At 38.2% G+C, this 23,921-nt stretch overlaps 2 protein-coding genes across 5 annotated transcripts; one reads left to right on the top strand and one right to left on the bottom strand.

The window, feature by feature from the left end:
- Nucleotides 1–1,373: 1,373 nt before the first annotated feature.
- LOC107940997 (AP-1 complex subunit sigma-1) lies at nucleotides 1,374–4,084 on the top strand. 2 transcript variants are annotated; one of them, XM_016874489.2, is made up of 7 exons: nucleotides 1,374–1,494; nucleotides 2,461–2,547; nucleotides 2,729–2,820; nucleotides 2,894–3,002; nucleotides 3,090–3,125; nucleotides 3,604–3,690; nucleotides 3,778–4,084. In XM_016874489.2, the coding sequence occupies exons 1-7, from the start codon at nucleotides 1,492–1,494 to the stop codon at nucleotides 3,847–3,849; spliced, it is 486 nt and encodes a 161-aa protein (XP_016729978.1). In that variant the 5' UTR covers nucleotides 1,374–1,491; the 3' UTR covers nucleotides 3,850–4,084. The 2 variants fall into 2 exon arrangements, 1 of the variants encoding a protein (XP_016729978.1); XR_005922194.1 differs by lacking the exon at nucleotides 3,778–4,084 and having other exon boundaries at nucleotides 3,090–3,491; nucleotides 3,604–3,680.
- Nucleotides 4,085–4,379: 295 nt separating this feature from the next.
- LOC107940996 (phototropin-2) lies at nucleotides 4,380–21,983 on the bottom strand. Of its 3 annotated transcripts, none has more exons than XM_041108139.1 (24): nucleotides 21,835–21,983; nucleotides 20,373–21,075; nucleotides 19,945–20,127; nucleotides 19,757–19,848; nucleotides 19,394–19,667; nucleotides 13,904–14,120; nucleotides 13,718–13,788; nucleotides 13,489–13,595; nucleotides 13,354–13,403; nucleotides 13,140–13,244; nucleotides 12,986–13,045; nucleotides 12,803–12,892; nucleotides 12,628–12,704; nucleotides 12,446–12,530; nucleotides 12,145–12,225; nucleotides 11,799–11,902; nucleotides 11,647–11,696; nucleotides 6,541–6,647; nucleotides 6,314–6,436; nucleotides 5,892–5,943; nucleotides 5,670–5,782; nucleotides 5,223–5,363; nucleotides 4,996–5,114; nucleotides 4,380–4,640 (listed from the first exon to the last, which is right to left on the bottom strand). In XM_041108139.1, exons 1-23 carry the CDS (start codon nucleotides 21,872–21,874, stop codon nucleotides 4,998–5,000), a joined length of 3,042 nt encoding a protein of 1,013 aa, XP_040964073.1. In that variant the 5' UTR covers nucleotides 21,875–21,983; the 3' UTR covers nucleotides 4,380–4,640; nucleotides 4,996–4,997. The 3 variants fall into 3 exon arrangements, with proteins under 3 accessions (XP_040964073.1, XP_040964075.1, XP_040964074.1); XM_041108141.1 differs by lacking the exon at nucleotides 21,835–21,983 and adding an exon at nucleotides 21,166–21,383; XM_041108140.1 differs by lacking the exon at nucleotides 4,380–4,640 and having other exon boundaries at nucleotides 4,995–5,114; nucleotides 21,835–21,889.
- Nucleotides 21,984–23,921: the final 1,938 nt, after the last annotated feature.

The following is a 23,921-nucleotide window of genomic DNA, read 5'->3' as shown; positions in this document are numbered from 1 at the left end:
TTCAAAAGCCTGTGCAGCAACTCCGGTCGCTTCTTTAAACCGTGCTGAAAAAAATCCGGGTAATTAGCTACTTCATCAATTGGTCTCCCCATCACCTCAACCAAGAACCTAATCCTAGGTTCTAAAGAATTCTTGTTGCTCTTGATAAGAATAGGGGGATAGCCAGTCACCAAAGTAGCTATTTCTTTAGCTGAATAACCAATGAGTTAGGCTTAAACTGCAAGAAAAGGAACAAAAGGGAAGCATGGAACACATGGTGATTTGTTTTATTTTTGCTTGCTTTAGCAATTAGGAATGTTGACAAAGATGGAAGGAGTCTCCTGTTCCTGAAAATTATGTGGAATTATGCAATTTGTCACAACCACCAAAATTGAAAATCTACATACAGGTTTTGCATTTCACGTATGTTGATATTGTGATAAGAAAGCCCAATTATGGTCAGTCACTTCCGAATTCTCTTTACTGTTTAAGCCATTAGAAATGGAGATCCTAACCTTGTTCCTGCATAAGCGTGTAGTACTAGATTGCGAGTGTTGTTGATGTAATTAGATGAAAGGTGCTTGTGTGGTTTCAACAAACAGTAGCAAGACATAAGTTTTTAGGTCAGGCTCGGTGAAGTGATGTGTTTCTGTAGTCTTGTAACAGGTGTTGGCAATATTTACTAATTTCAGATAAACCAACTTTTGGTATTGTAAGGTGTTGTGTGTAAAGTGACAAGATTCCTATAGTGGAGGTGGGTTAGGCGCTTAGCTATTAGCTCTAGCAGCAGATGAGTTAATGATTCAGAAAAAGGAGTAAGGCCTAATTTGTTGGAAAGAAAAGGAGATGGCAATGCCGTAGTTTAGGTCCTTCACAAGCACTTACTGCAAATGAGTTAATGGTGGTTTTAGAGTCGAAGCAGGGGGAGGTCTGAATCATAGTTTCAGTTGCAGAAATTTTCAACTCTACCATGACTTGTGGGGTTTGAACTTGTTGCAGGGTTTACAACCATGAATTTAGAATTGAAAATGCTTTGGAATAATTATACAGAAATTTCTAAGTTTTACCAAAAATCTAAAAAAGATGTGATGCTTCTTCATTCATTAGCACACTCGAACCAACGAGTTCCTATCTTGACAATAATACACATATGAATCGAGTTAAGACTCCATTCACATCGATTCTTTTTATTTCGAGTTTGATTATCCGAATATAATTTACGCTGATGTGGTTAATGTTTAGCTTAATAAAATTGATTTTTTAATATTAAATTATGAATGAGAAAGAAAAGCAGAAAAGTATGGGCTACGCAAATATTGGGCCATGAGTTGCTTCTCATTATGGGTTGGCTCAACTAATCGATGCTGATCTTAGGATTAAATATTATTGTTTAATAAATCTAAAAAATAAAATTTCAAATAACTATAAAATCAGTTCAGCTGCACTACTTGGCAGGGGAAACCGTTTTCTGAGCTTTTTGTTTTGAACCCCCAGAGCTGCCTATCCTCAACCATGGTAACCAATCTCTCCTTTTCAATCCTCTTCTTATGATTTGTTCGCTGAATTGTAGTCGAATTCCTTCCTCATTTTCTAATCCTAATTATGGATCTGCTTTTCCGTCTTGGCGCTGTTTACATTCATCATTCATTTGGCTTATCATGAATTTTATTATATATACTATGTTTGTGTGTTTGTTTCTGTGACCTTCAATTTCCTTTTCCTTTTTCATAGTTGATTGATTCTATGTTTCGCTCCTCTTCTTATCTCTTTGGATCTGCAACTTGGTAGCTGTTTTTTTTTTCACCCGTAGTTTACGTATTGTAATTGCTTCATTTTGATGCTACTACCGGTTTATTGCTAGGTCCAGCTTACTTATTTTCTTCAAAATTGTTTCTGATTTCTTATGATATTTGATCATACTCAAACATTTCAATTTGTGCTTTTGTTGTTAGTTCTATTGATTCCTTCGAAAGTTTTCTGTTTGCTATTGTTACGATGATTATTTATGGCGCATTAACTTGTTATGCCTATTTGTTCTTCTTTTGTACTAGTAGTGGGATGAAACTACTGTTGATATATATAACTGATATTGTCATGATGTATACGTTAATTATTGAAATAATTGTCAATGAAGCACAGACTAGAGGATGAATAAGCCAAATGTTTTAATTGTAATGTTGTCTAGGAAGTACAAGTTCACATAGTTCAGATTTGGAGCTGAAATTAGGGCTTCATCAAGATCTGGTAGGAACTAGAAATCTTTTATGTTAATACAGCCAAGTTACACGATATATAGGGTGACTCAGCTCTCATGGTGCTGGCAAAATGCGATCTTCATTTTACCTTTGGATTATTACAGCTAGTATTATCCGTTTCAATTGTTGAATTTTACTTTAGAAACTTAAAATCAAGCTTCACTTTTAAGTTGCTGTATTGCCTCTATCTGGAAGACTGGAATCAATGAGCCTTTTTGTGTTGCAGATTCACTTTGTACTTCTAATTAGTCGACAAGGGAAAGTTAGATTGACGAAATGGTATTCTCCTTATTCTCAGAAGGAAAGAACAAAGGTATGGCTAATACATTTGTTTCAATTCAGTGTTATTTATGCAAATTGCAACGTTTGCACATAAAGGACAAAAGTCTTTTTAAGTATTCAGTTCTTTGTCCTTTTAGTACCTTTGTTGATGCTTTTTTGAAGCTGCTCTTGTCTCATTGTATTAATGCTTTTTGACAATGCATTTTGAGAAGGTTATCCGTGAGCTTAGTGGACTGATTCTCACAAGAGGGCCCAAACTCTGTAATTTTGTGGAATGGAGAGGACTCCGAGTCGTTTATAAAAGGTAATGCTGCTATATGTTTTTAGCAATTTTACCTTTTCAAAGATTATCAACTAAGCTGGGATAAATTTGGCAGATATGCTAGTCTTTACTTCTGCATGTGCATTGATGAGGATGACAATGAATTAGAAATTCTAGAAATTATTCATCACTATGTGGAGGTTCTTGATCGATACTTTGGCAGTGTGAGTGAACATTAAACCTGACTTTTCATGGGAGTATTAATGGCCCCTTCATATTTTCAACTGACTGCAGTTTAATTTTATATCCAGGTTTGTGAATTGGACTTGATCTACAACTTTCATAAGGTATGTACAGTGTCGTTAAGAGCACATGGTGTACTCTAGGTGCTAGATTATATGGTCCAAGGCAAAAGATGTAAAAAGAGCTCTCGTGGAGTAAAGTTTAATATGCGTGTGTATGTGTTCTTTTATAAAATTTTCTTGTGTAAAAATATATTACTTTTATGTTTTGGAATCTGTCCTTCATGTTGCGGTGGACTGATAATTATGTGTGGGTTTTTTGGGTCTTCCAAATAAGTTCCGTGTTATATCAACTCGTGAATTTAAGTTCTGTGCTATATCAACTGGTGAATTTTGATCATGATGTCAACAAAAGTATTGGTGTCCGAATAATTGCATCCATCAGGAAAATACGGTTGATGAAAATAGGAGGTACATGTGTAATTTTGACATAGATTCAAGGGTATTGGTGATTTCTTTTTAACCCTTTTTCTTATAGATAATTTATAAATGCTTTAACTTTTGGTCCTGTTTGACATTGAAGGCCTACTTTATATTGGATGAACTCTTGATTGCCGGTGAACTTCAAGAGCCGAGCAAGAGAACAGTTACACGTTTAGTAGCTGCACAGGTAAAATTTAATTTTTACTGTCAAACTGTCTTGGCTTTGATATAATTTGGAATTTTTCTGAGGGAATTTGGGTTTGTTGAGTTATAGGATTCACTGGTGGAGACTGCAAAAGAGCAGACCAGTTCCATTACCAATATAATTGCACAGGCCGCGAAGTAAGTTTTGACGACTCCCCCTGCCTTTTTGTTTTTATTGATTTTTAAATTTTGCTCTGAATTTTGGAATATCTACGAAATACTTCTCGAGTTCTGTCTTTGAGAAATGAATTTTTGTGTTAGGAAAGTATACTGTAAATTGACTGACGGCGTTTCATATACAGATACTATATTATGTATATGGTCATACATTTTGGTTTCAATTATGAATTTGTTGGCTACAACATTGAAAATGACAATTTTGAATACAACACACTATTTACACGAATATATAAATACGGTTATAATAAAATATAATATAAACATGACATGAATACTGTGGAATGTTTTATTGATTTTGCATGAGTTTAACCAGAATTTTCAACAGACTTGTATATTTTTTTAAAGTAAACGTATTTCTCATTTTTTCATGTCATTTAAGTTTAAAAACTTGGGAGATTAAGATTATGTTACAAATATGGATGGGATTGAAGAGTGCTGATATTGTTAGTCCTAAACAGAAATATTTACATGCAGAGTCGGGCCTAGTTTGGATTAAGAAAAGCTTAACATTGTTTTAAACTCTAAATTAATAAGGATATTTGATACAATAAATTGATTGGAATTCATATAATATCGACAAGGATTACTATTTTTTTCATTAATCAAAATCTCATAAAACTTTTTATTTATAGCACAGCTTCACTATAAAAATGGGGCTCCAATGCGCTTCATCTTGAATCCCTCTTTTTGGTCGATGTCTGTACCCGCTTAGTCGATCAACATTAATCAGTACACTATAATCTATCCTCTTTCCTGTTTCCAAAATATTGCAAGCAAATGAGGTCAATCTCCATCTACATCCGTATCTGTTTTTCGTTTTATATTAAAAATAATAATAACTTCAACTACTTTTTTTACATATGTTTCATGAAAAATAGGAATATCGATTTCTATTGTAAATTCTTTTGTGAGACTATCAAATAATCAGCAACACTTAAGGTAGAATTATTCAAGCAACATAAAATATGAACATTTAACCCTTTTTTTTCTTTTAAAAAAATGTTTATTTTTCGAAACCCATTATTGGAAACAAATAAGACCAATGAAAATATCTACCTAACAATATTGGTGACACAAAATTTAATTGTAAAAAACTTTTTATACGAACCTTTAAAAAATATCCATGTCAATAGAACTAAGGAGCACTCCATCATCTTCCCAATTTACTTCTTTGGCGTCACTGTCTTTCCCGGTAAATTCAAGAGGCACCTCTAATGGCGGTGGGCTCTGACAAGCGAAAATGTCAATCGTTATGGCAAAAAGCTTTGGCCCATCATTAGTATAATAGACAAGTTTCCAATCCTCCAATGTAAGAAAGGAAATTGTATGTATTACCATGCAGCGTATAAGAGGCCAATGGATGCCACGGAAGAAAGGGTGTTCTTTGATTTCATTGGCACCAGTAGTCGACCCCAGTCGGCTGGCCGGGTCTCGGTTCAACAACGCATTAATCAACTGCCTAGCTGCAAGACTAACCTGCATTCACCAACATAGCTGTGTTTTCAGACAACGAAATGAGTCCATGATACTAGCCACCCTTTTTTTTTCTACTTCCACCTTATGCTAGTTACCCGAACAGATACTTTCTAAATATATGAAAATCTTGAAAAAGAATTAACCATCAACCAAGTAAAGATTTAGTTAGGGTAGCTAGCATTCATGCTGAGCAATCTCGTTCGAACATCAAATCTAATGAATGTTACCTCTTAAAGAACTAAACTGAGGTTGTAAGTTATGTCATGTGTTTCCTATAGTGAGCTAGAACTTGGTAGAAATTATTACCGGAAGGCTACTGGGGAAGGAGAGATCCTTGTGCAAGATGTTGGAGAATGTCTTCTGCCTGTTTTTACCCCTGAAAGGCGTACGCCCATACAGCATCTCATACAGCAAAATACCTGAAACTCCAAACATAGTTCCATGAATGTTATGTTTAACACAATATTAACATCTTTAGAATAATTAAAATGCAATTGGGGAAAAAGAGAGAATGAAGAATCTACTTACCGAGTGCCCACCAATCAATTGCACTACTGTGTCCTGCACCTGTAATAATTTCCTGAAACCAAGTAAATTACAACCATGTTTAATATATACTAAGAGTAGACATTATTTTCTAGCATCCTATCTCACTCCCACTCCTTTTTTTTTTACTTGAAGTACTGATATCCGATTCATTTCTGAACCATAACATTCTAAATATATGAAAATCTTGAAAAAGAATCGATTATATTCGTATTGAATACATATTCATATCCAACACTCACATCCGAGCCTAAATAACATAGGAAGCATCTAATAATTATTTGAGTTGACCCAACTGAGCATTGTTTTTTTCAGATGACATGCATGTTGGACAAACTCTTGAAGGTTTAAAAATATTATTGATTGCCAACATTAAGCATGAGAAGAGTGGGTGTAATGTATACAGGAGCAATGTATTCTTCAGTTCCAACAAATGAATTTGACTGTGTAGATGGTTCAGCAACAAATGTAGGAGGAGGTTGATTCCTGGATCTCCTTCTCTTGTTAGGCAAGGGATGCTTTAAAACCTGTACATTTCATTTTTCAAACTTTAATCTCATGCAAAACTATATCATATTTTTGTCAAGATCATCCATATGTATTTAAATTCTCTAAAATCAAAACTACGTACTTGGGGTTTACAGGGAGCCATAAATGATAAATCAAAGTCCGTTAAGACAACATGTCCATCTTTCTGGAGTAGAATGTTTTCTGGCTTCAGGTCTCTGTATATTATTCCTACCATACACCATTGAATAATGAAAAGCATAGTCAGCAGTTGTATATATGAACCCTTTGGATATCCGTTATTTGAATTATATTGAAGCAATGGTTAGCATGTAGCAATCACATGTTTTATTATTATTATTATTATTATTATTATTATTATTATTATTTGGATGTAATGATGTAACTTAGTTGTATTCCAACTAAGTTTGTTAGTGTAGTAGGTGGTGATTTATTTTAAGTGGATGTAATGATGTAACTTAGTTGTATTCCAACTAAGTTTGTTAGTGTAGTAGGTGGTGATTTATTTTAAGTGGATGTAATGATGAAACTTAGTTGTATTCCAACTAAGTTGTCAAGTTGTAAGCTTGTATAAATAGGCTTTATGCCATTTTAAAAAAATATGAATGAATTCAATCAAGATTTCATCCATATACTCTCTATTTTAGCTTTGCTTAAAATTTATTTCATTTTTCTTCTTTGTTTCTGCACAAGTCTCGATTCTTGCTCGGCAAGCTTTTTGTTGAACCTTGCTATTTGTTGCACTTAGCTCCAACAATTGGTATCAAGAGCCTATTTCTTAAGGGATCTGTTATACAAATTCATGGCTTCATCAAGCTTTTCACCAGCTGCACCTCAAGTCTTCAATGGAGAAGGCTACCACATATGGGTGGTTAAAATGAAGACCTACCTACAAGCTTTCGATCTGTGGGAGGTAGTCAACTCAGATGTTGAACCAGAGCCACTTAGAGGCAATCCAACAGTAGCTCAAATCAGGCAGCATGCTGATGAGAGGACCAAGAGGCACAAAGCCATGTCTTGCATCCAGAACTCAGTGTCAGATGTGATTTTCACAAGGATTATGGCCTGTGAATCACCAAAACAAGCCTGGGACAAGTTGCAAGAGGAGTTTCAAGGGACAGAGAGGACAAGGCAGCAACAGTTGCTGAACTTAAGGAGAGATTTCGAGAATTTGAAGATGAAGGAAGAAGAAACTATCAAGCAGTACTCTGACAGGATTATGGCTGTGGTTAACAGCATTAGGCTCCTTGGAGAGCAGCTCAAGGAAGCTAGGATAGTGGAGAAGGTTATTGCAACTCTGCCCGAGAGGTATGAGGCAAAAATCTCATCTCTCGAGGACTCAAGGGACCTGTACACCATCTCCCTGACAGAGTTGATCAATGCTTTATATGCTCAAGAGCAAAGAAGAGCAAGCAGACTGGAGGAGCATCAAGAAGGTGCCTTTCAGGCAAGAACAAACACTGCCTACAAAGGCAAGAAGGCCTGGAGAGACAAGCCAAGGACTGATGTTGCAAGAAAAGAGGGTCAGACTTGCAAGCACTGCAGAAGGGCTGGTCATCCAAAAGAAAAATGCTGGTTCAATCCAGATGCTGTATGTCAGCATTGTAAAAAGAAGGGTCATGTTGAGAGAGTCTGCAAGAGCAAGGCCAAATCAAGGCAGAATCAGTTTCAACAGATGAAAGCTGAGGCTCGAGTAGCTAAGGAGGACAGTGACCAAGAGGAGCAAGTCTTTGCTGTGTTATGCTCAGCTGCTCAAGAAAAGTTCTCATCTGGTTGGCTTCTAGACAGTGGATGCACCAACCACATGACACCTGATGCTGCAATCTTCAAGTCTTTAGACAGAAGCTGCAGAACTAAAGTCAAGATAGGAAATGGACATTTTATTCAAGCTGAAGGCAAGGGTGATGTGCTGATATGCACCCCCACAGGTGCCAAAGTGATTTCAAATGTGCTTTTGGTGCCTGAAATTGACAGAAACCTGCTCAGCATAGCTCAGTTGCTGGAGAAAGGTTATTCTGTTGTGTTCAAAGACAACCAATGCCAAATCAATGATCCAAGTGGATCCAAGTTGATGGCAGTTCCTATGGCTAATAACAGCTTTGTAGTTGACTGGACCAGGGAGTCAAACATTGCCTACACAGTTACATCAGATGAATCCAAGCTTTGGCATCAAAGACTGGGACATGCCAACTTCAGATCGATGGCTCGAATGGTCAGAGAGGACTTGGCTGAAAACTTCATCAACTCAGTGGATCATGATGATGTGTGTGAAGTGTGTCAGCTAGGAAAGCAGGCCAGACTCCCATTTCCCTCGAATCAAGCCTGGAGAGCCTCTGAAAAACTCCAACTGGTGCACACTGATGTGTGTGGCCCTATGAGGACTGAGTCATTAAGTGGAAACAGGTACTTCATACTGTTCATTGATGATTTTTCAAGATATTGCTGGCTTTACTTCCTAAAACAGAAATCAGAGGCGGCCTCAGTGTTTTGGAAGTTCAAGACTGCTGCTGAGACTGAAACAGGTTGCAAGCTGAAGTCCATAAGGTCTGATAATGGGACTGAGTACACCTCAGCTCAGTTCCAAGCCTTCTGTGATAAGGCAGGCATCAAACATCAACTTACCAACACATATACACCTCAGCAAAATGGTGTAAGTGAAAGGAAGAATAGGAGTTTGATGGATATGGCCAGGTGCTTGATGATTCAGAAGAATCTGCCTAAAGCACTATGGGCAGAGGCAGTTAACACTGCAAACTACATTCAAAATAGGCTTCCAACCAAGGCCTTGGATCAGAAGACTCCATTCGAAGCCTGGTTTGGATTCAAGCCATCACTGGCTCATCTGAAGGTCTTTGGATGCATCTGTTATGCTCATGTACCTGCTGTCAAAAGGGACAAATTGTCTGAAAGGGCTCGACCTGGTATTTTGGTGGGCTACAGCACTGTTAAGAAGGGCTATAGGATCTTGGATCCTTCAACAAAGAAAGTGTCAGTCAGTAGGGATGTGGTATTTGATGAAAAGTCATGTTGGAACTGGGAAAAACATGAACCTGAGAAAGTTTCAGAAGGACTTGCAGCAGATCAAGCTGAGCCAGATCAAAATGTTCCTGAAATGGACATTGATGATGAACCAGTTAGAGGAACAAGACCATTGACTGAGATTTATGAAAGAGCTCATGTAGCCATAGCTGAACCAAGCAATTTTGAAGAGGCTGAAGCTCAGCAAGAGTGGAAGCAGGCAATGGCTGAGGAGATTAGCATGATTGAGAAGAACCAGACCTGGGAATTAGTTGAAAGGCCAGTCAAAAGGAAGATAATTGGGGTGAAATGGGTGTACAAAGCCAAGCAAAATGCTGATGGTACCTTGAACAAACTGAAAGCAAGGCTAGTTGTCAAGGGTTCAGCCAGAGGTATGGCCTGGACTACCTGGAGACCTTTGCACCAGTGGCCAGGCTAGACACCATCAGATTACTGATTGCCTTAGCAGCACAGCTCGAGTGGAAGATCCATCAACTCGATGTGAAATCAGCCTTTCTGAATGGTTTCTTAGATGAAGAGATCTATGTTGAACAACCACAAGGGTTTGAGATAGCTGGCAGAGAGCATATGGTCTACAAACTGAAGAAGGCCCTATATGGCTTAAAACAGGCTCCAAGGGCCTGGTACAGCAGAATCGATGGCTACTTGACTAATTTGGGATTCGATCGAAGCAAGAGTGAGCCAACACTGTATGTCAAGAAGCAAGGGACACAAACACAGCTCATTGTATCCCTATATGTTGATGACCTGCTGGTGACAGGAGGAGATCGAGCAGTGCTGGTCGATTTCAAGACCAAGATGCAAGAAGTATTTGAAATGTCTGATCTAGGGGAAATGTCTTATTTCCTTGGAATGGAGGTGACTCAAGCACAAAATGGGATATTTCTAAGTCAGAGAAACTTTGCCACAAAGATTCTGACCAAGTTCTCCATGCAAAACAGTAAAGCAACTAAAACACCTGTTGCTGTTGGAGAAAAACTATCGAGCCAAGGTGATTTTGAGAAGGTTTGTGAAACAACCTACAGAAGTCTAGTTGGTTGTCTGTTATATTTAACTGCCACTAGACCAGACATAATGTATGCTGTAGGATTACTCTCAAGGTTCTTGCATTGTTGTAATAAAAAGCATTTACAAGCTGCTAAGAGAGTGCTTAGATATGTCAAAGGCACTTTGAGCTATGGTTTAAAGTACAGCAAGGAAGGAAATCTGAAGCTGGTTGGCTACACTGATAGTGACTGGGCTGGCTCGATAGATGACATGAAAAGCACCTCAGGGTATGCTTTCAACCTTGGTTCAGCCATGTTTTGCTGGAGCTCGAAGAAGCAAAGTCTGGTGGCTCAATCTACTGCTGAAGCAGAATATGTGGCAGCTGCAAGTGCTGTCAACCAAGCCATTTGGCTAAGGAAAATCTTAGCTGATTTGAAAGTGCATCAAAAGGAAGCTACTGAGATCTTCTGTGACAACCAATCTTCAGTTGCAATTGCTAAAAATCCAGTGTTCCATGGAAGAACAAAGCATTTCAGCATCAAGTTGCATGTTGTTCGAGAAATGGAGCAAGCTCAGGAAGTGAAGCTGATCCATTGTAATTCTGAGGATCAACTTGCAGACATTTTGACTAAAGCCCTTAATGTCACAAGGTTCGAATGTCTAAGAAGGATGCTAGGTGTTTGCTCCATGCAAACCAAGGAGGAGTATTGAAGCAATGGTTAGCATGTAGCAATCACATGTTTTATTATTATTATTATTATTATTATTATTTGGATGTAATGATGTAACTTAGTTGTATTCCAACTAAGTTTGTTAGTGTAGTAGGTGGTGATTTATTTTAAGTGGATGTAATGATGTAACTTAGTTGTATTCCAACTAAGTTTGTTAGTGTAGTAGGTGGTGATTTATTTTAAGTGGATGTAATGATGAAACTTAGTTGTATTCCAACTAAGTTGTCAAGTTGTAAGCTTGTATAAATAGGCTTTATGCCATTTTAAAAAAATATGAATGAATTCAATCAAGATTTCATCCATATACTCTCTATTTTAGCTTTGCTTAAAATTTATTTCATTTTTCTTCTTTGTTTCTGCACAAGTCTCGATTCTTGCTCGGCAAGCTTTTTGTTGAACCTTGCTATTTGTTGCACTTAGCTCCAACAAATTAGGAGTTTTATCAAACATACCTAGACAATGAAGATATTCCAAACCAATGACAACCTCTGCTGCATAAAACCTGAAGCATACATGAAATGTCAGATATCCAAGTGATTTAAACATCATTCAGTCATATTCACTTGTAAGATACTAGGATTCGGTCATAGTAGCCGAGTGATACCTTGCAGATTCTTCCTTGAAAAGTTTCATAGGCTGCTTATCAAGCAAGTTAAATAACTCACCACCAGGACAAAAGTCTGTTATCAAACAAACGTGGGTGGGAGTCTGTGGAGATATAGGGAATCATTAGTACAGAACTTCGATACCAGACAATCATGTATTTAACTAGATTCAAATGAGATTGGTTTTGAAGTTTTTGTTAAAAAAAAAATTGTTGTTTGAAACTTGCAGACAAAATTGGGTTTGAAAGTTTTTCTTAAGATTTTCTGATGGCGAAAAAATAAAGAGAAAAGTGTATATATATAGCAACTTGTATAGGGGAAACTAAGAGTTTGAGAAAAAAAAACCTGAAAAGAACTGTATAATGAGGGAAGAAATGGATGATCCAGGAGTGAGCTGATTTCCCTTTCAACGCATGCTCGATGAACCTGCACAATTTACTCAGCGAGTCAGTTCTTGAACACTCAAATGTTGTCTGTTTTATACACAAACAAACAATGTGCATTATCAATGCCAAAAGCTTCCATCAACATTCATATACATAATCCACAATGTAAACACAAGAACACAAGACAACATGAGTTATTATAGCAAATTTTTATAGATTTTAAATACGTCTATATCTGAATCCACATACAATAAGCAGACCTTGTTTCGATTCAACATCATTGACTTCTCCATTGCCTTCATAGCAAATAATTCCCCAGTACCTTTCAGTTCCACCAGATGAACACTGCAACCCAGTAGTTTTAGACATGGAAATCAACTAAGAATTCACCCCATAAATAATGATTTGAGGGTTAGAAAACAATATGCACTTCTAACACTACCTTCCAGTGTCACCACAGCCCAAGGGTTTTATGGGTTTAAAATGATGCAACCCAATTTTTTCACCACGAGAAGTGATCTGTTAAAACAAAACCAAAACCCCCAAATCATTTATCAGAGACTTCATCCAAGAAGAAATAATGAGTTAAGAAAATTTTCAATTTGGAAAAAGGGTACCTTCTGAATTGCTAGCCAAGAAGAACTATGTCTTTTATGAGGCCTTGGAAAGACTGGCTGAGAATGGAGAGCCCACAAATCTTCTGGTCTCTGAATATATATATATATAATATCATTTTTACATGGATGACTAAGGCAATGAATGCTATTAATATTCCTATGAGAAAGAAATAAATACCTTACCAAATTGGCATCAGGAAGTTCTCTAACTGCTTCATCTACATTTTCTGCTGTGGCTTTCACCTGATATCAGAACATCAAATCACTACAAGTTATTACCTACCTTACCTAACTCCCGGGTATGTGTTTGACATGATTATGTTCAATGATTACATACCAACTTAGCACTTTGTAGCTCCGTCTGCTCAGAGAGGCGGTTTTGTAGGGGTTCAACATGACCACTTCCATCAAGTTGGACGCCTATGAAATATTGAAGCTCTCCCTGTAAGCCACCAAGAGTTTCACACAAAAATACATTAGAAGAATAACACTAAAATAATAACACCAACATCTCAAAATCTGCATACATATCAGATGTAACTTTTAACCACCTTATGATCACGCATAGGTTGCAAATGAAATAAGTTCCAGAATTTCTTGCCTGCAAGTCATATCATACAAACTGTAACAATTCAGTCAAATGATGTTTCTTAATAGTATGCATATATGTATATATTTGTACGAACCGCTCTTTGTGTAGTTGATCAACTGAACGGTGATTTCCTTTAATTCTCTAATAGCATCTCTTATCCTTGAGACAGTCGCTTGATCAGTTTCAGGTCCTTGAAGAAACCTGTAAAAAGAAAAAGTCATGTAGTTGTTTTAATATGTTCCTCTGACAATGGAAACCAACATATATCTGACAGTTGATTGAAGTAGGTAGATGATGAAATTAACGTAGTACAAATTATATACCTGCAGTTCCTTCCCAAGATTTCCTCCCGTGTATATTCAGTCAATTCAAGAAAGCTATCGGATGCAAATATCTGCAAACATTGTAGTGGTTTTTCAGATACTATATATATAGACTAAGAGCTTTGATATGTGAATTGAAACTAAGTTTTCGGATGAGAAAAATGGTACTGAAAAAGTCTTCCTTACAATGGGATTATCAGGGAGTCTAGGATCTGTGATAACAAAGTTCTTTTCAATACGTTCCAGGGTGGTTGCTAGATCGATCCCTTGGCGTATGTCCCTTTCTCTTTCAGCACATTCCCAACTGTCAGTGCGTTCAATGTCTTTGGTCATTAGCTCCTCTGGTTCAACAATAGGTTGTTTTTCTTGATTGGCTGCAGAGCTGGAAGTCCTGCCTTTAAGCCTACAGGAAGATATCATGTATCAGATATACTGATTTATGATTCACCATGGAGCTAATTGTTAAATGTGAGTAGCAAAGCTCAAAGCATATCATAGCATGCTTCAAGATAAACAGAATATGAGTAGGCATAATAATGAATATGTTGCGGAAAGGATCGTTTCGAGAACTCCGATATGACTACAAGTAAATTGACCGGAACGAAAAATAAAGTGAACACAAGGATTTACGTGGTTCGGCTTTAATGCCTACGTCCACGGGCAGAGGCGAAAAGAAATTTCACTATAACAAGATGAAGATTACAAGTGTTTTACACTCAAGACACAACCCGAGAACCTCACAACTCTCAACCCCTATAGAAAACCCGAAAGCTAAAATCCTAGCTTTCAAAGAACAAGCTTTGCTCTCTCTTGGTTTGGGATGATGAATATGGCTAATGAACCTCTCTATTTATAAGAGAGTTCAAGGACATAATTGTCCAAAACTTTGGCAAAGATTTGTGGTTGAAAATGGACACCAACAACCATCCACTAATCCACTACCACCAACAACCCACTACCAACAACAACAATCCACTACCAATTTTAAGCCATTTCTTAACAAATCTCCACCTTGGCTTGAAATTTACCAAGCTGAACATCATAGTGAATTCCTCGAACTGGATCACCTCTTCCAAACGCCTCTCTGGCGCTAATCAATCCCGAATACCTATCAAGTCCAAGCAATGCTTGAACTTATATGCAGGGATCACCTTAGTTAACATATCTGCAGGATTCTTCTCGGTAGCAACCTTGCTGATAACAATGTCACCTTGCGTAACATGTTCCCGAACAAAATGATATCTGACATCAATGTGTTTGGTCCGTTCATGAAACATCTGATTTTTAGTCAGATGTATGGCACTCTGGCTATCGCAAAATACAACAGTGAAATCCTGTTGTAAACCCAAACTGCTTACTAGACCTTTCATCCACAATGCTTCTTTCACTGCTTCTGCTAACGCCATATATTCCGCCTCAGTCGTAGATAAGGCTACGGTAGACTGTAACACAGCTTTCCAACAAATGGCTCCTCCAGAATAAGTGAAAACATAACCCGTCAGAGATCTTCTTTTGTCCAGATCTCCAGCATAATCAGAGTCCACATAGCCCGTGACACTGCTAGTGCAGTCACTCTGATCATATACCAAGCATAAATCTGCAGAACCTCTCAAGTACCTGAGAATCCATTTCACGGCCTGCCAGTGTTCCTTGCCAGGACAACTCATGTATCTGCTGACCACACTAACTGCATGTGAAATGTCTGGACGAGTGCAAACCATTGCATACATCACGCTTCCAACTGCACTCGAGTATGGAATGTGAGACATTTGCTGCTTTTCTTCATCAGATTGTGGTGACAACTCTGCAGAGAGTTTGAAATGTGGTGCCAACGGAGTACTCACAGTTTTCGCTTTATCCATGCCGAAGCGTTGAAGAACCTTTTCAATGTAGTTCTTCTGCGACACACGAAGCTTGCCCGCCTTGCGATCTCTGTGAATATCCATGCCCAAAATTTTCTTGGCAGCACCCAGATCCTTCATCTCGAACTCACCACTCAACTGCGACTTTAACTTGTTGATTTCCGACATGTTTTTGGAAGCAATTAACATGTCATCAACATACAGCAACAAATAAATGTGCGAACCATCTGAGAGCTTCCGATGATAGACACAAGCATCATAGTCACATCTTGTGTAACCATGCTGAATCATGAAGCTATCAAACCGCTTGTACCACTGCCTTGGGGATTGTTTCAATCCATATAAAGACTTCTTTAATAGACAGACATGGTCTTCTTTACCAGGAACTGTAAAACCCTCTGGTTGACGCATGTAGATTGTTTCCTCGAGCTCACCATGCAAGAACGCCGTTTTTACGTCAAGCTGCTCAAGTTCTAGATCAGACTTGGCCACCATGGCAAGTAATACACGAATGGAAGAATGCTTTACGACTGGGGAGAAAACTTCATTGTAGTCAATCCCCTCTTTCTGAGTGAAGCCTTTAGCAACCAATCGTGCCTTGAATCTAGTTGCTTCAACCCCTAGGATGCCTTCCTTTTTCTTGAAGACCCATTTGCAACCAACTATCTTCTGGTTACTTGGCGGCTTAACCAACTCCCAAGTATGGTTCTTGTGAAGAGATTCTATCTCCTCACTCATAGCAATTGCCCACTGTGCCGACTCATCACACGTGACAGCCTCATTATAACTGGAAGGTTCTATACCAATGGACTCCGCCACACTGAGCGCGAAAGACACCAGATTAGCGTAACGCGGATTTGGTTTGATTTGTCTCTTCGTTCTTCCAGTGGCAATGCTATATGGTTTTTCTTGAGGTGACTCATCTTCATCGGAATCTTGCACCTCAACTTGATCATCCTGGACTGAAGTACCTTCCGTAGGAATTGGAGCGTCCACCTGACACTCCACCTGCTTCTCAACACCGTGATCTCCCATTCTATCTGACTCCTCCTTTTCCCGGGAATTTGTGGTGGATCGAAGCATGGATGACTCATCAAAAGTCACATCTCTGCTGATGATGAACTTGGACGAAACCGGATCAGGACACCACAACCTGTATCCTTTCACCCCTTGGCCGTATCCAAGAAATATGCATTTCTTCGCCCTCGGTTTGAGTTTTCCCTCATTTACATGAGCATACGCAGGGCAGCCAAACACTCTTAAACCAGAGTAATCAGCAGGAGAACCAAACCATACTTCCTCAGGAGTCTTCAGCTCAATAGCTGTTGACGGAGATCTGTTAACCAAATAACAAGCAGTATTAACAGCTTCAGCCCAAAATTCTTCACCGAGCCCAGCATTTGATCGCATGCAACGAGCTCGCTCCAAGAGAGTTCTATTCATGCGTTCTGCAACTCCATTTTGTTGTGGTGTTCGACGAACAGTGCGGTGTCTCACTATTCCTTCATTTTTGCAGAACTCATTGAATTCACCTGAGCAAAACTCCAAGCCATTATCCGTCCGGAATCGCTTGATCTTCTTTCCTGTTTGATTTTCGATCAAAGCTTTAAATTGCTTGAAGTTGATGAGAACCTCATACTTGCTCTTCAGAAAATACACCCAAACCTTTCTCGAGTAATCATCGATAAAGGTAAGCAGATATCTGTAACCACCTTTAGAAATTGTCGGAGAAGGCCCCCAAAGGTCAGAATGGAAGTAATCCACTGTGCCTTTTGTCTTGTGAATCCCAGTGCTGAACTTTACCCGAGTCTGCTTACCGAAGACGCAGTGCTCACAGAAATTCAACTTTCCTGTACACTGCCCAGACAATAATCCTCGTTTGCTTAGCACCGATAAGCCTCTCTCGCTCATATGCCCGAGCCGCATATGCCATAACTTCGTGGTGTCAGAATCTAGATCATCTGATGATGACACTCCCGCAACACTTGTAACCGAGGAACCATCGAGGAAGTAAAGGCCCCGCTCCAAATTACCACGTATCACAGTCAAAGCACCCGAGAATACCTTGAGAACTCCACCTTCAGCAGAGTACCGAAAGCCTTTCTTGTCCAACGTACTCAAAGAGATCAAATTTTTCTTCATTTCTGGAATGTGCCGAACATCAGTTAGAGTTCTAACAATACCGTCAAACATCTTTATACGAACTGTGCCAATCCCCATGACTTGACATGCGTGGTCATTTCCCATTAGTACTGAACCAGAATGCTTCTCGTATGTTGAGAATGCATCTTTCGAAGTACTTATATGAAATGTAGCTCCCGTATCAAGAATCCATCTCCCACCAGCGTAAGAGTCGGATACTGCAAGAACGATCTCGGCATCACTTGAAGAATCTGCATCAGCTACATTCGCACGATCATTTTGTTGCTCCTGTGATTCTGATTTCTCCTTCCTTTTCGGACAATCTACCTTCATGTGCCCGTACTTCTTACAGTAGTAGCACTGTATTCTCTTCTTGGACTGCGATCTAGGATGGCTTTTACTTGAACTTCCACCCTTTGCCTTGGATCTTCCTCGAGCAACCAAGCCTTCGCCTTCATTGTTTTCGACCACCTTACCAGTGATTTTCTTCCTCAACTCACTGGAACTTAAGGCATTTTTCACCTCCTCTAGAGTCAGGTCATCACGACCGTACATCATTGTATCAACAAAATTCTCATACGAGGGAGGCAAAGAACACAAAACAATTATTGCTTGGTCCTCATCATCGATTTTGTTATCGATATTATTCAAATCCATGATAATGGAATTGAATTTATCCAGGTGCTGGGAAACAGGTGTACCTTCCTCCATCTTCAGGGCATAGAGTCTTTGCTTGAGGTAGAGCCGGTTCGTCAATGACTTCGTCATGTACTTGCTCTCTAACCGGAGCCACAAACCGGACGCGGTTTTCTCATCCGCTACTTCTCGTAGCACTTCATCTCCTAGACATAGCAGAATAGCACTATGTGCTCTTTCTAGCATGTCATCCTTTTGCTCTTCCGAAAGCGTGCTTGGTAATTTATCTTTACCAGACAATGCTTTTAGCAATCCTTGTTGAACCAGCACTGCCCGCATCTTGATGCGCCATAAACTGAAACTATTTTTCCCGGTAAATTTCTCGACATCATACTTAGTCGATGAAACACTTGTAGCCATAATTTGGAACCTTTGAATGAATGATAATATTTTCTTCCTGATGTGAAAGATCAGACAAAGCTGCAGTCACAGGGCAATTCAGAAAATATTATCACTCCTTCAACTACGCTCTGATACCAATTTGTTGCGGAAAGGATCGTTTCGAGAACTCCGATATGACTACAAGTAAATTGACCGGAACGAAAAATAAAGTGAACACAAGGATTTACGTGGTTCGGCTTTAATGCCTACGTCCACGGGCAGAGGCGAAAAGAAATTTCACTATAACAAGATGAAGATTACAAGTGTTTTACACTCAAGACACAACCCGAGAACCTCACAACTCTCAACCCCTATAGAAAACCCGAAAGCTAAAATCCTAGCTTTCAAAGAACAAGCTTTGCTCTCTCTTGGTTTGGGATGATGAATATGGCTAATGAACCTCTCTATTTATAAGAGAGTTCAAGGACATAATTGTCCAAAACTTTGGCAAAGATTTGTGGTTGAAAATGGACACCAACAACCATCCACTAATCCACTACCACCAACAACCCACTACCAACAACAACAATCCACTACCAATTTTAAGCCATTTCTTAACAGAATATTTGTGGGAACTTAAACCAGAAAGACTCACCCCATTAAGGAAACGCGTGCTGATTTTCTACTTTTATTGTCAAATTCCTGCATAGGAGTAGCAGTACTGAAGTCGGATTGCGGAGTATTTCTCCCAGGGGTACTAGTGTTCTCAATTTCAGCAGATTGAGGAGGGACATAATCAAGGTTGAATTTTTCCTGCTCTTCAACCTTGTTAGTGGCATCATTACTTATCGTCTGATTGTGAGAGTGAGGGTGTTTCACAGTTTGGACAACCTCTGTCATGGAATCTAAAGCCTTATCCTTCTGGCGAGCTGTTCCAGAATGTGAGGTATTACATGTTAAAAACTGAAATCACACTGTAAAATAACCCCCCCCCCCAAACAACTAAAGTATAATTTACCATCATAACGAATCAACGACTGGGGCAGTCCATTAGGCCTCACTGCCTTTTCAACGATACCTTCTGTGTATTTGCTGACCTCCACCTGCATTCTGCATAAAACAGCATTCAATAGCTATGCATGCATTTGGGAAGGAAAAAGATATCCGTATGATGATAAATTATGCAGAAAAGTAAGGAAAACTAACCCAATGAATTTGATGGTTTTCCCATTATCATCTTTTATGGGAGTGACTGTTAGAAGATTCCAGAATGGAGTTCCATCTTTCTTGTAATTCAAGAGCCTGCCGCAATAACTTTTTCCATTCCGAACCGCATATCTAATCCTGGCTACCTCATTTTGGTCTGTTTCTGGCCCTTGTAGAAAACGGCTAAACAACAAAATGGCGATTATAATGATTGCATTGCATATCAGTTAAGGTTGTACAGTACTTGAAATGATTAGTATTTTAAAGCAAGTATAAAAAGAGATGATCTACAATCAATCATGTGCCATTGACTAGCATAGAAAATTGCACTGATTTTGCGCTGCAGAATGATTGCAGGTTGTCCCATAGGCAGTCAGAAGACTCAGGACGGCTCCAATATCTGTACATGTTTAGAAGCAAGAACTTACCAGTTTCTTCCTATGACCTCCTTTGCTGAATAGCCGGTTGTGGTGAAAAATCCGCTGCTTGCATACATTATAGGGCAGTCGGGTTTTGTGGCATCAGATACAACAAAAGTTTGCTGCAGGGTAGCTAAAGCATCCTTCAGCTCCTGTGACACCCTAGGAAGGGCTCCTTGATCCAGTCCATAACTTGATTCATTTGATGTCCTTGCTGATTCCACTGAAAATCTATCGAACGAGAATTTGGATCGATCACCATCTCCACTCGGCTTCATTATTTTGCTGGCCACTTTGAATCTACCTTCTCCAGCATCTGTCTGCAATGCAATACCCCATTCTGCAGTTCTTTCAGCTATGTTTGCTTCAGTTAAAATTCTATGCGAGGACTTTCCATTTGAATCTTTCCCTCCCCCATTCAAGTTTTTGATGGATTCATCAAAGCTTATGTTGCTCGATTTGTTGTCAGCCTCTCCTCCAAAAGCCATCCACTTGTTCACAGGTTCTTTCCTTGCTTTAGAAACTGCATCCATTGATGATCCTTCCTCTTTCACTTGGGCTTGTGTGCTAGAACCCTCAACTGTATCACTAGATTGTCCAACATTTTGAGTACCTGCTGATTCAAAAACCTCAGTAGATCTCTCTTGCTCTCTACGGTTTGATTGATTGGCAGACGACCCCTGCAGTCCCCCAGCCATCGGTTTCTCTTCAGCTGCATATAATACCAACTCAGAATCAATACAAATGATCCTCAGAAGTAAAATTCAGGGTTCTTTTTCGGCTTATGAATTGGGAAAATTACAGTATAAGGAAACCCTTTCAAAGTCTCTAACTAGATATGCAGGAAAGTTCCAAATTTAATGCAGTTTATCCTCATTTTTGCACTATATAGACTTGTCTACTTATAACAATCGACAAAAAACGAAATCTAGCCCCAGAACCATGAGCAAAATTCTAGGGAAAAAAAGACAACACATTTCTGAGCTAATAATTAATTGAAAAGGGAGCATGTAGTTGAAAAGTTGAAAAGAGTTTGCAGTTTGAAACCCCTTAAAGTAGGCAGAAAAGTTGCACTCCCAAGTTTAACGGGATAAAAGATACATACGGATGAGGATAATCAAGAAATGAAAACAAAGAGTGGTAATTGGTAACAACCTTTGGAGCAGAAACTTAGACAGCAAGCAATCTCCAACACTACTTTTTGATCAAAAATAAGTTAAAAACTTGCAGGAATTTGACAATAATGGTGTCAATGGCACTGTTGTTCCATGGGGGAAAAATTGAACCGCTAGAAGCTTCCGGGTTCCTTTTAAGAAGTCAAAAGTTATAAGACCTTTTTTCCCCCTTACACATGCAATCTAACATGAAGAAACATATCTTTTTAAGTTTCTGGTCCTGGATTGTGCTGGATTGGGTGTCAAAGAAATAAGAAGGAAAAAAAAAGGTTAAACATCAGGATAACGTTCCATACATAAAGACTTCCAAGTTCCAACTGCGCCCATTGGTCCCATTTATGTGGAATTTTGTAGTGATGGGATCAGTGTCATCAATGTGCAGTCATTTTATCCAGAATTTTACATGTACTTGCCCAAAACTAGCATCCGGTAAATCCGAACGTTCAGTTTTTCAATTACGGTCTTGTGTGTATATATATATTACCATGGAGTTCAATAATGGAAAGAAAAGACACTTATCATGTTTGTGAGGCTATAGATACCCCCAAATGTTTGCAATTTTTAGAAGATATATTTCGCTTTCACTCTTTTTAAAACAATTGTTGTGTTGTTCGGGCAAAAAATAAAAGATTAAATAGTTGACAGCCAAAATGAAGACATCAATGTGAAGGACCACAAGGTGATGGTGGTGGAACAATGGTACGGTTTTGTTAGCATCCACGTTCAATGCTCCATCATCAACAAATGAATTAGCCTTAGGGGCCATTGGCGACATAAACCGTCACCATACCCTACACCCATTTTTCATTTCTCTATTAAACATTTTCCTAGTTTCAACCACACGATTCCTTCACCAGCTAAATAAAATTGGTATTTACACTTCCTTTTTGATTTGGGGTTAAGTTTTACTACAACCCTCAAATTTATTTGATTTTGTCCATTTTTGACATTTTTGAGCCCTCCCTGTTACTGCTTTTTTTAACTTAATTAAATAGAAAGCGCCAAAGTTTACTTTAACCTACCTTTACTCTCCTAGTAACCTTATTGAAGAATTTTAAATTGTGTATATTGAAAGCGATTCTTTATTTACTCATAGTTAATTTTAAATTCAATACCTTGCTTTTTTGTTTAAAGAACTTTGACCTCTTAAAAAAAAGTCTTCGAAGTGTTGATCATCTCCTTAATGGGTTCAATAGTGATCTCAAAATGTTTATGCTCAATTTTATCCTCAAAATTTATCTCTCTTCTCCGTTGAAGCCATATCGAGTTCATGAAGGGGAAGTACCTTTAATTGGAGAACGTTGATGTCGGAACACGCCAAGACAATACGTGCTAGATCTCATGGTCAAAACAATCGTGTTCATGAGCGTATCAAAGACCTGAACTTGGTCATTGCCACCAATATTTAGGCCATCAATAAAATGTTGTATAATTTTTTTATAAAAAGAAACATCTTATTAATTTATTAAACCTTAATATTAAAACTAAAATACTAAAAAAATACTTCACCTTTCATAAGTGAAGTTTTAGTGCAAGTAAATGTAAAAAAACTTAGAAAGCAAATAAAATTTGAATAAAAGAATTTCACATTAATAAATCACCACCAACAAGATTAATATATTTTAATCTAATAAGAACAAAATTAATTACTATTTGAATATTTAATTTTAAAAATTATAGAAAAATATAATTATGGTTTAAATAATTAATTTTAAAAATTATCAAGGGCATAGATATGGTTCACTATTTATAATTTTAGAGTTGATACTTTTATATATAATAGAGATAAAGATAGAGATAGAAATAATTGACACATTAATCATTTAAATGATAAAAGAGTATAACGATTCATGGCCCCTTTAAATAGATATTTACTTTTAATGCGGTGCGTTTAGGGTTTTTTTTATCTCATACTACAGTATATTATAGTATTTAATCACACTGCCACTGCTGTCCATGCAAAAGTACTTCTAATATCTCAAAATTAAAATATAAATATAAAGAATAAATTTTAAATAAGAAAGTATAAACATTTTTAAACTATAGCTTTGTTTATATAGAAAAGATAGGCAATTAAATGTAGATAAGAAATGCGGGGATTCAATGTTCTACCGTCAAACAAACTATAGCTACATTACTTACATGCATTATGCTTATCAGTATTTCTCCTCATGTTTTGCGTTTGTGGGTGTAGGTGTTGCCACCGCACCATTTGAATGGTCACTATCCCATTTAATGTTTTTGGCGTTCCCCCCCCCCCCACTGCTCACTGGCTGTGACTCACGCCACCACGATATTTTTCCTATATTTTTTGAACGTCATACCCTTCCTCTCGCCCCCACATGCTCGTCTTGTCCCTTTTTGTTTTGGCCTTTGGATCTTA

This window comes from Gossypium hirsutum, chromosome D12 (assembly GCF_007990345.1).
Source record: "Gossypium hirsutum isolate 1008001.06 chromosome D12, Gossypium_hirsutum_v2.1, whole genome shotgun sequence".
Classification (NCBI taxonomy): domain Eukaryota; kingdom Viridiplantae; phylum Streptophyta; class Magnoliopsida; order Malvales; family Malvaceae; genus Gossypium; species Gossypium hirsutum.
The sequence above is the reverse complement of the archived record's forward strand: the minus strand, read 5'-3'. Positions and strand labels throughout refer to the sequence as shown.